Consider the following 11,218-nt stretch of genomic DNA (forward strand, 5'->3'; position numbering starts at 1 on the left):
TGGCAGTGACGTTTTATCTTGCTCTTGATTAAAAATTATAAAGTGATTTTGTTTTTGTAATCGTTTGTCGTTTGTCTAACGATTGTGGTCATTATTGCTGAATACTGCTGTTTTAATTAAGCAAATCTTTTTATTAAAAAGGTAAAGTACTTTACAATTTCTTTCAAAAGTTAGATTTTATAAAATAACTCGAGTCCTTACTTCTACTCTCTTTTTAAAAATAATATTGTAGTCTTCGTAAATTGATCATTAAAGATGGCTCAAATTCTGAATTGACTGTAACAATTCTTCAAGGTTCCACCTCTAAGTGGTTATAAATTAAAATCGCTCAAATGAAATAAATTAAACTACAAGTACTACACGCCGGTAAGTGTATGGGTTACTAAATTAAAGCTAAGGTTGTTTTATTGTTAACTATAGAGTGTAACTAATGAATGTTGCAGACTAATATGGAGTTACAGTGCACAGTGCAGAATTATGACTGGGGCAAACTGGGATCTGACAGTATGGTGGCCAAGCTGCTCTCTAGTGCCGATAGCAAGGTCTCTATCGACGCTTCAAAACCTTACGCTGAGTTATGGATGGGGACACATCCCAACGGGCCTGCACTGATAATAGACAGGAACGTGCTGCTCGGAGATTACATCAAAGATAACCTGGATGCTATCGGCCCAGTGGTCAAAAGCAAATTTGGTGTTTCTGTGCCGTTTCTGCTTAAAATTCTGTCAATAAGAAAGGCATTGTCTATACAAGCTCATCCTAAAAAGGTAACTGATGAACTAAGTTGTAATTTAAATCAAATTGTTTATTGGTATTTCAAATACATATGTGAAATAGCAACAAATTCAGGACAACCAATTTAATAGCAACAAACCAATTTATGATGCAATTTCAAAATATTGTCAATTAATGCCACTATTTATCCTGAGACTGATCCAATGTGAAGATATTTATAATTTCTTATCACAAGAGATAATTCTAATTTACTGCCTATGACTGTGTGGTAGGTAATTCAAAGCCCACATGCAATAATGATAGTGTTATCAACTATGTTGTATCTTTGTCAACTCATGATCAATAATTTGTCTGTTTGTCATTATAGGAACACGCTGAAGAACTTCACAAAAGTTTCCCGGACATGTATAAGGACCCGAATCATAAGCCGGAGCTTGCCATAGCGTTAACACCGTTTGAGGCTCTCTGTGGATTTAGACCTTTGTCTGAAATTAAGATCTTTTTGACAAGTAAGTTATGAACAGGCTTAATATTAAAAGAACTATAATAATAATAATATCAGAGAGAATGAACTGTGTGTGTAAGTTTATTAATAGCTCTTCCCTATTATAACTCTCAGAACCAATGCATATCTATTTAAATCCATACAGGTACACCTTGTATTTAATTAAACTAACAAGATTTAATTGAATGGAATTAAATATCTTTTTACTTCTTATATTGCAGAACTACCAGAGCTGACAGAGATACTTTCAGCGGACAGTGTCAGTGCCCTCTTAGCCCAAGAAGACCAAGGAGACCAAAACATACTCAAACAGGTCTTCCATTTGCTCATGACTGCCAGTAAAGATGCACTTGCATCAAGCTTGAGCAAATTCCTGACAAGACTGGAGAAAGAAGGTAAATAATATTAAAATATTCCATCACTTTATTAGTTTTTTTTATTAGAGTGACATTGGCAAACTTGTAGAAATATTATAATGTACAAAAAAGGAAAAAGAATTTAAAAAGGCAATGCATATTTTAAACATTATTTTCCCGTTGTCTTTTTATTTCTTACTATTACAAGGTTATTCAATGTTCTTTTCAGATGCATCAGTACAGTTATCACTACTCTACCAGCTTGTCCAAAGACTGCACAGTGACTTCCCTGGTGATGTTGGCTGCTGGGCTCCATACTTCATGAACTATTTAGAGCTCAGGCCTGGTCAAGCCATCTTCCTCAAGCCTAACTTGCCACATGCGTATATTAGTGGAGGTAATTGCAGTTTGTTCTGGCTATTAACTAATAGAAACATTAAACCTTATGGATTCAACTATGTTCACCTGCAGTTGCAAGAGGATCAAGTAATTTAATAAAATATATTACACAATCAAATACATACAAGTTACACAATAAATATTATAGTCATACATTGAAGAGGAAAATATGGAAGTACCTACAACTATAGAAAACCACATTTTCTTGCTGAATGCAAGACAGCAATAAAATCATTTATCCAAACATAACATAAGGAAAAAGCATAGGGAAAAAGACTACTTTCGAGTTCTTAAATGCGTTTTTTTACTTTGAACTATTGAGGTTTCCAAACTATTTATATTTTAGTGGACTCTGGTAGGGCCCAAAAGGTTATTTTTATTTTTTTATTTTCTTAAGTGTTTTTTTTATGCATAACACAGCAGGTATTTGACCACGATCACACCTGATGTTAAGTGGGATGCAGTATAGGATGGTACATATCTGCCCTGTAAGTGCTTATTCACTCTCGCCTTGTTGTTATGAAGGCGCTGGATGCAGGCCGCTACCAACCGGCCATTATGGAAATCATTTAGGCTGGCCTGTGTTCAGCAGTGGACATCCTATGGCTGAAATGATGATGATGAAGTGTCATCGAAATTTAATAAAAACTAGCTTTTGTTGTCTACAGACTGCGTAGAGTGCATGGCGTGTTCAGACAACGTGGTTCGAGCGGGTCTCACTCCCAAACACATCGACGTGCCCACTCTAGTAGGCATGCTGGACTATGGCAGCTACACCAAAGATGAACTGCTCTTCAACCCGAAGTTGGAAGATGAAAACTGCTGTATCTGGCGACCGCCTGTGCCTGACTTTGCTGTTGCGAAAATTAAGGTAGGGAGATTATGATTTTTTATGAGAAATGTCGCTGCAGAATGATTTGCGTTCACTTATTAGTAAGGCGCCTAAATTAGGGCGTTTGAGACCTATTTTCAAAAGAAACTATCTAAAATTTTATTGTAAAGTGCAGTATTATACTCGTATGGAACAATTATTTACCGTTTTTACTAAATTCATCTATTTAGGATACACAAATTTGGTGGTGGGGGCCCGGTGACCTGTAACACAGGTATTCATTTACCTAGCTCAGGCTCCGGTCTCACACAATCATTAATGAGTTTTCTTTAATGTTTTGTATATTGTATCCTGTATTTTTGTGTGAGAAATAAATAAATCTTATTATTATTATTATTATTTGTACGCTTTGGAGCTCACGGGTCAAAAGTGGCCCGGTCCTTTATAAGGCTTGCGTGGGGATACAGATCCAACACGTAGAGGCCGTTTTAAGCGCAAAACAATCGACAAAAGTGAAAGTGGTGCACATGCTGGATCTAGTCTCTGACTATATCATGGGATGTAGCCAGAGACCATCCCCAGCCTGTGCACAGGAGCTATTGCAGTTATTGGAGAATGGACTAGGGTTATGGATGAAGGGTGGATGGACTGGTTACTGGGCTATGGATGGAGACTACGGGACACCTGCCTGGTTCATAGTCTCGGACTGAAATAATGGCAGGCGGTGACTAGCCAGCGACTAAATGGGCCCCCCCTGGCGTCATGGGTCGTATAGACCGGACTGAGGGGCAACATTGGCGTCTGCCAGCTCAGGGGTGTAGAGAGGTGTGCTGCGCTTTCTCCGAAGTTACTCGCGGCGTTATGCCCTTTAACACTTCCACCCCTGGAGCATATAGCTCTAGCGACTCCACTCTGGCCGGCCGGTTNAAATAAGCACTTTTTATTAAAATTTTGTCTAAATTTTTGAAATTCTTAACTGTGTACACATCACAAATGTAACAAATTACATTTGGATCGTTGAGGCAACTTCTTGGCAATGCAGACATGATATTAAAATAAATTTCGTTATAAAAATATACCGATAACATTACAAACTGTGCAACCAAAGTACCGATTAAAGCTAAAATTTAAAACTGAGGGTAGATCAAAAACTACACGTAGGAAAAAAAAAAGAAAAATATTTTTATTATTACTAATACACACCTAATAATAAACTATCAACAGAATTTCGGCACCATTTTAATTTTGATTTTTTGTTGACCAGTGTAATTTAACCCAAAATCTAAATTACACACCTAAACTTGATTTCTGTGCACGCACTCACTTACATACTTTTTTACCATATCTAACCAAACTACATAATAATAAAGTAACTAAAATGATTTCACTAGCTACGACTTCTAATTTTATAATGTTTTATTATGGATAGCTCTCTATCTAATATTAATGAAATAGACAGCACAGAAGTAGCGGTCTCTTTCAAGTGTCCAATAAACAATTTCTCACTTTTTCTAACAGTAGATACATCGGACCTCACAGTAATATCTCAAAATATACGCAGTATTTACGCTAACTTGGATGACTTTCAACTAAATTTGTGTAATTTTAATTTTCTGCCTGATGTAATTATATTTAGTGAATGTAGAGTAGATCTTAACAAAAACATCCCACAAATTGCGAATTATGCATCATTTCATACAACCAAACACCTAAACAAAGCGGATGGTGTAGTTGCTTTTATTAAAAACACACACAATGCTACTGTAAACGAGTTAAGCCTGACCCATGCATCTGGCTTACAAATTTGTATAAACGATGTTATTATTATAGGCATTTATCGCTCACCATCCATCAAAAATGCAGATGAATTTATACACTCCTTGGGCCTACATTTAGAATCTATTGAAAAACATAAAAGCGTTATATTAACGGGGGACATAAATATAAATTTACTATTCAAGTCTGATGAGCCGTCGCAAACTCGCTCAAATCGCATTCACTATTTAAATATGCTAGCTGTTTATGGTATGCTCCCGGGACATATCCTACCAACAAGAGGCGAAAGTTGTCTTGATCATATTATAATTAATTTAGAACAAAATAAAACGGCAACCGTTGCTGTTCTTGATGCTACAATAACAGACCACTCCATGACATTCCTAAAATTGTCCAACCTTAGAAAACTAAATATTAATGAATTAAATACAGTTAAAACGACAATTAATTTTAACAAAGCTTTGGAATCTCTTAAAACACATAAACTTAATGATCTGTTGACCTTAGCCGATCCCAACCTTATTGCAGAGCTATTTATAGGTACCATACAGAGATGCCTTAGGTCAAATACTATCACTACCCCAATACCTAGACAAGAACGAACTATTAAGCCTTGGATGACTGCGGGTGTTCTTCGCTGTATTAGGAACAGAAATGCTATGCAAAACAAATTGAGATTGGATCCAGGAAACCAAATTCTAAAAATTACGTATAGGCGTTATCGAAACTTCTGTACCAATATAATAAAGAAACTAAAGCGTAATTACGACAAGTACCAACTTGAAAAGGCTATAAAAAATCCTAGAAAATTATGGACTACCATAAATAATATTACCCAGCGTAAACCTCCAAAATCCCAAAACTCAGAGCTTTTAAATATTGCTAGCTCTCCAAAAGAATCACTGGATACAGTCAACGCTTATTTTGCTACCGTCGGTCAAAAATTGGCAGAAAATATCAACGCTAACATCTGCTTAACACAGGAAAATGAAAGATCAAACATGTCCTTGACTTCGTCATTTGCCCTCATTCAAACGGACTCTGATGAAATGCTCTCGACTATCCTGTCTATGAAGTCCAATAGCGCCCCAGGGTGGGATAAAATCCCGACACGATTTCTAAAACTAGCAAGCAATGATATTGTGCCTGTATTAGTACACCTTGTAAATCGGTGTTTTGAACTTGGTGTGTTTCCAACGGTTTTAAAACAAACTATAATTACACCCATACATAAAAGTGGTGCCAGAGACCATCCCCAGCCTGTGCACAGGAGCTATTGCAGTTATTGGAGAATGGACTAGGGTTATGGATGAAGGGTGGATGGACTGGTTACTGGGCTATGGATGGAGACTACGGGACACCTGCCTGGTTCATAGTCTCGGACTGAAATAATGGCAGGCGGTGACTAGCCAGCGACTAAATGGGCCCCCCCTGGCGTCATGGGTCGTATAGACCGGACTGAGGGGCAACATTGGCGTCTGCCAGCTCAGGGGTGTAGAGAGGTGTGCTGCGCTTTCTCCGGAGTTACTCGCGGCGTTATGCCCTTTAACACTTCCACCCCTGGAGCAATATAGCTCTAGCGACTCCACTCTGGCCGGCCGGTTAAGGCAAGCCAGAGGTGAAAGTCCTGCAGACCCTCTCGGATTCCACTTCGGCAAGCCGAAGACGAGGGTCTTGACCGACTCTCGGGAGCACTCGGATTAACAACTGGCCCCGTGGTGTCGCTACTCACCAACAGCTCGCCACAAAGCTGCCCTGCGGGGCTTATTATTATTATTATTATTATTATTTTACCACATAATGTTGCTCCTAGTCGCTTTCTAGGCTGCATGTATTCAAGATAATGTCATCGATTTACCTCAAAGATTAAAGCTGAATTCAAATAATCTGTGCAACCTGGATACCTAACCAGTATCATATATTAATTAGTCAGGTGAGGTCAATCGATCGAGAAGAATTTTATTTACCACAGTTATCATTTAATTAATTTCGCAACAGGTAAACGGTGACGACGAGCCCTACAACACAATCATCCGTCCCAGCCCCAGCCTCATAATTGTCACGTCTGGTTCCGGAGAGATCTGCGACACAGAGCCCATTCCAGCCAGGCCTGGAGTAGTAGTGTTCCTAAAGGCCAGTCGTCAGCTGACTCTCACACCTGCACCGGGAAGCCATCTTGAGGCCTACCAGGCTATATGCAATGTGTGAATAGCAAAAATATATTTTACTTCACCTTCATCATCGTCATCATACATACATGACATTGGCGAAATCGTGGTTCCCAAAATCAAGTCATCGCCATAAAAAAGAAGAGATCCCATGTAATTGGAATTGGAAAGAATTTACTTGGGGTTCCTAAGAGATCTGTGACACAGAGCCCATTATAGCAAGACCTGGAGTAGTTGTGTTCCTAAAGGCCAGTCGTCAGCTGACTCTCACACCAGCACCGGGAAGCCATCTTGAGGCCTATCAGGCTATATGCAATGTTTGAATAGCTAGATAATACTTTTCACTTCACCTTCATCATCGTCATCATTGCACACGTGACATTGGCGAAATCGTGGTTCCCAAAATCAAGTCATCGCCATAAAAAAAGAAGAGATCCCAAGTAATTGGAATTGGAAAGAATTTACTTGGGGTTCCTAAGAGATCTGTGACACAGAGCCCATTATAGCAAGACCTGGAGTAGTTGTGTTCCTAAAGGCCAGTCGTCAGCTGTCTCTCACACCCGCACCGGGAAGCCATCTTGAGGCCTATCAGGCTATATGCAATGTGTGAATAGCAAAAATATATTTTACTTCACCTTCATCATCGTCATCATACATACATGACATTGGCGAAATCGTGGTTCCCAAAATCAAGTCATCGCCATAAAAAAGAAGAGATCCCAAGTAATTGGAATTCGAAAGAATTTACTTGGGGTTCCTAAGAGATCTGTGACACAGAGCCCATAATAGCAAGACCTGGAGTAGTTGTGTTCCTAAAGGCCAGTCGCCAGCTGACTCTCACGCCCGCACCGGGAAGCCTCTTGAGGCCTATCAGGCTATATGCAATGTGTGAATAATGAATGTTGTCTTTTAGTTCATTAATTCACATTTATCATCGTCATCATTAAGCACACGTGACATTGGCAAAATCGTGGTTCCCAAAACCAAGTCATTGTCAAAAAAAAGAAGAGATGCCAAGAAATTGGAAATAAATAAGAATTTTATTGGGGTTCCTAAGAGATCTGTGACACAGAGCCCATAATAGCAAGACCTGGAGTAGTTGTGTTCCTAAAGGCCAGTCGCCAGCTGACTCTCACACCCGCACCGGGAAGCCATCTTGAGGCCTATCAGGCTATATGCAACGTGTGAATAGCAAAAATATATTTTACTTCACCTTCATCATCGTCATCATACAAACATGACATTGGCGAAATCGTGGTTCCCAAAACTCAAGTCATCGGCATAAAAAAGAAGAGATCCCAAGTACATAATTGGAATTAGAAAGAATTTACTTGGGGTTCCTAAGAGATCTGTGACACAGAGCCCATAATAGCAAGACCTTGAGTAGTTGTTCCTAAAGGCCAGTCGCCAGCAGACTCTCACACCCGCACCGGGAAGCCATCTTGAGGCCTACCAGGCTATATGCAATGTTTGAATAGCTAGAAAATACTTTTCACTTCACTTCCATCATCGTCATCATTGCACACGTGACATTGGCAAAATCGTGGTTCCCAAATCAAGTCATTGTAAAAAAAAAGAAGAGATCCCCAGAAATTGGAAATTAATAAGAATGTTATTGGGGTTTCTAAGAGATCTGTGATACAGAGCTCATACCAACAAGACCGGGTGTAGTGGTATTCCTAAAGGCCAGTCGCCAGCTGTCTCTCACACCTGCACCGGGAAGCCATCTTGAGGCCTATCAGGCTAAATTAAAATAAAAATATGTTACCTTCATCATCGTCATCATACACACGCGACATTTGCGAAATCGTGATTCCCATAACCATTACTCTAAAAAAAAAGATCGGTAACATTTTGTGAAAGTGAGAATTAAAAGGGAATCCCAATAGAGTTCGAATTTTCTCAGGATTTTTGCATCTACATAGTGCCAAATTCAATCATCTCATTAAAAACTGAGGCAGTAAATTTCTTCAAGTGAAAACTCTTCGATGCTGAACAATACAAATTGTTTAATAATAAAGAGCTCAAATGTAAACAACGAATATTTATTAGATTTAAATGGTTTTAAACTGTTAAGTTTGACTGTATGATTTTATTTTACTGTTTGACTTGCCAATTTTTATCAATGTAGGTAATTGTTATTAACCCTTAAGTAACATCCTTATTTTTGGTTACACTTTGAACACCCTGGGGCAAAAAATTACCCCAAACGGAAATTGAAAAATTTTAAGTAAAATTTTAAAATCACTTTAATTTTGTGATTTACAATGTATTATTGGACTCACTAAATTATACGATTTCTTTAAAAGAACGTCTATCTAGCGTAAAGAAACACCTTAAATCAATCATAACAAAAAACAAATAATTTGTCATTGGCAACTAATAGTCTCCACAATGGTCTTTTAGAAAAATCTTGGAAAGTTATTGTGGGAACCAAAAACTTACACTAATCGGACATTAAATAGATGTTTTATGCATATTTTAAACACAAAATGAAATAAAACGAAAATTTCTGGCTTTATAATAAAGCAAAATAAAAAAACTTATTTTTTTTATAAAATTATGAAAAAATATTTTAAATTATTTTTTATTTATTTTGTTCCTAATTATTTTTTTTAAACACATCAGACACGCTGAATTACTACGTAATTATCACTTTTGAGCCCTATTTCTGTGTCGAATTTATGAACGCTCTGTTCTGAGGGGATGTCTTCAAAGTTCGAAAAGTATCATGTAAATCAAGCTCTAATTATCTCTCTGCATTCTAGAGACAATGTGCTACTTAATCGTCATATAAATATTTACTCATTTTGTTTCAATGTTGTAAAAACCTATTAATAACATGTTAGGTGATGATAAATTAAAGTATGCGTAACTAACACCCTGGGGTAAATTTCTGCCCCACCTACCTGTAAAAGCGAAACAGATGATTTTTTTCACATCCCGCATCTACGAGCTTAAAGCGCACACTCTGGATTGAGAATACACAAAACGACATTGCACTAGCTACGCTAGAAAAAAAGATAAGTAAATTTATCTGCGCCTGGGGTAAAAAATTACCCCACGGTGTTACTTAAGGGTTAATATGTATGACCCTTGATATAATTTTGACTAGAAATTAATTTTATTTGACATACCTATAATATTTTTGTTATAAAATTAAGTACCTATTTATAAGTGTGATGATTATAAGAAATTATTTTTGCGATTTCTATTGAGATTTCAGTTCCTTCTAAGGCCTCAGCCTCGAACTTAGCGGGCAGCGGGGCGGCGGCGGCGGCGGCGCGGGAGCGGCAGGATCTTATGCGTAAAATCAAATAGACCGGTTCTCGAAAACAGCGGCGCGGCAGCGGGCAACGAGCGGGCAGAGCGCACTCCTTCTTTTGCCCACAATAAATCGAGCGTTAGGAATAAATTTGAATCGAAATAAAATTGTCGCCGTTGTTCAGACATTCCGTTTGCGAATAAAAACAAATATCTCGACAACACAACCCCGAACACAAAACATCGCCGCTAAAGCGCCGCGCGAGCTGCCCGCTTGTTTCGAGAACGGGTCTGCGTTGCCCGCCCCGCTCCAGCGCCGCCGCCGCTCCCGCCCCGCTGCCCGCTAAGTTCGAGGCTGAGGCCTTAGACGGGATATACCTAAATGCGTGTCGAAATTATTAACTAATAATATTTTATTTATCGTATCAGTATTTTAATATGTTATATTGTTAAGAAAATATAAGTTTAATTTGTAAACTTAACTTTTTAATTCAGTGCCAACACGGTAACACGGCAAAGCCCTCAGCAAATTTATGACAGCTCTCCATCTTATCAATTCAAAAAATCTTGCAAACCGCATACTATCAACAGTTTCTGACAGATTTCTATTGTAGTTAATTGCTGATATTATAGGCCTTTATTTATACGTTGTTGTGATATTCTCACTAATTTTATAAATTGGAGCAGAAACAAGGAATTCGCTGCGGGCTGTATAGCGGTTGCGTGCGGTGGCACTTACAAAAGTGTTCCTAATAATCGAGTGCCCTATATAAGTAAAATATAGTCTAAATTGATTTACACAACAGCCTTTTATTTATTATTTTTGAGACAACTTTGCTACACCTTCTGTGTCTGTCTCAATTTTGAGATAATCTGTGCACCCCTAGACAAAGAAACGTGACGGTTTTAATACCGAAATCGCTTAGCTCCGACTTTTTTGTATAATTACCTACTTCGGTATATGAAACGATATCGAAATTGAATCTGCCACAAATACAACTTTTTCTAAGGGTAAAATCGGAAAAAACGTTTTTGAGGACAACACTCGGTGCTTTGTCATATTAAGTCTATGCAAATGGAGCATACAGCAAAATGTAGTAAATGGTAGAGACGTATTTTTAATGTTCCCACATTACCAACTGCAGATTGCTCTGATATTGAAAACTTATTTCGTTGCGGTTAT

At 38.1% G+C, this 11,218-nt stretch overlaps 1 protein-coding gene across 3 annotated transcripts; it reads left to right on the plus strand.

The window, feature by feature from the left end:
* The first annotated feature begins 1 nt into the window (after position 1).
* Mpi (mannose phosphate isomerase) lies at positions 2 to 8,910 on the plus strand. 3 transcript variants are annotated; one of them, XM_028314810.1, is made up of 8 exons: positions 2 to 141; positions 295 to 366; positions 444 to 767; positions 1,103 to 1,244; positions 1,462 to 1,635; positions 1,826 to 1,993; positions 2,664 to 2,866; positions 6,602 to 8,910. In XM_028314810.1, exons 3-8 carry the CDS (start codon positions 450 to 452, stop codon positions 6,809 to 6,811), a joined length of 1,215 nt encoding a protein of 404 aa, XP_028170611.1. In that variant the 5' UTR covers positions 2 to 141; positions 295 to 366; positions 444 to 449; the 3' UTR covers positions 6,812 to 8,910. The 3 variants fall into 3 exon arrangements, with proteins under 3 accessions (XP_028170611.1, XP_028170609.1, XP_028170608.1); XM_028314808.1 differs by lacking the exon at positions 295 to 366; XM_028314807.1 differs by lacking the exons at positions 2 to 141; positions 295 to 366 and having other exon boundaries at positions 435 to 767.
* Positions 8,911 to 11,218: the final 2,308 nt, after the last annotated feature.

This window comes from Ostrinia furnacalis, unplaced genomic scaffold (assembly GCF_004193835.3).
Source record: "Ostrinia furnacalis isolate ACB-3 unplaced genomic scaffold, ASM419383v2 OfSCF4915, whole genome shotgun sequence".
NCBI lineage: Eukaryota > Metazoa > Arthropoda > Insecta > Lepidoptera > Crambidae > Ostrinia > Ostrinia furnacalis.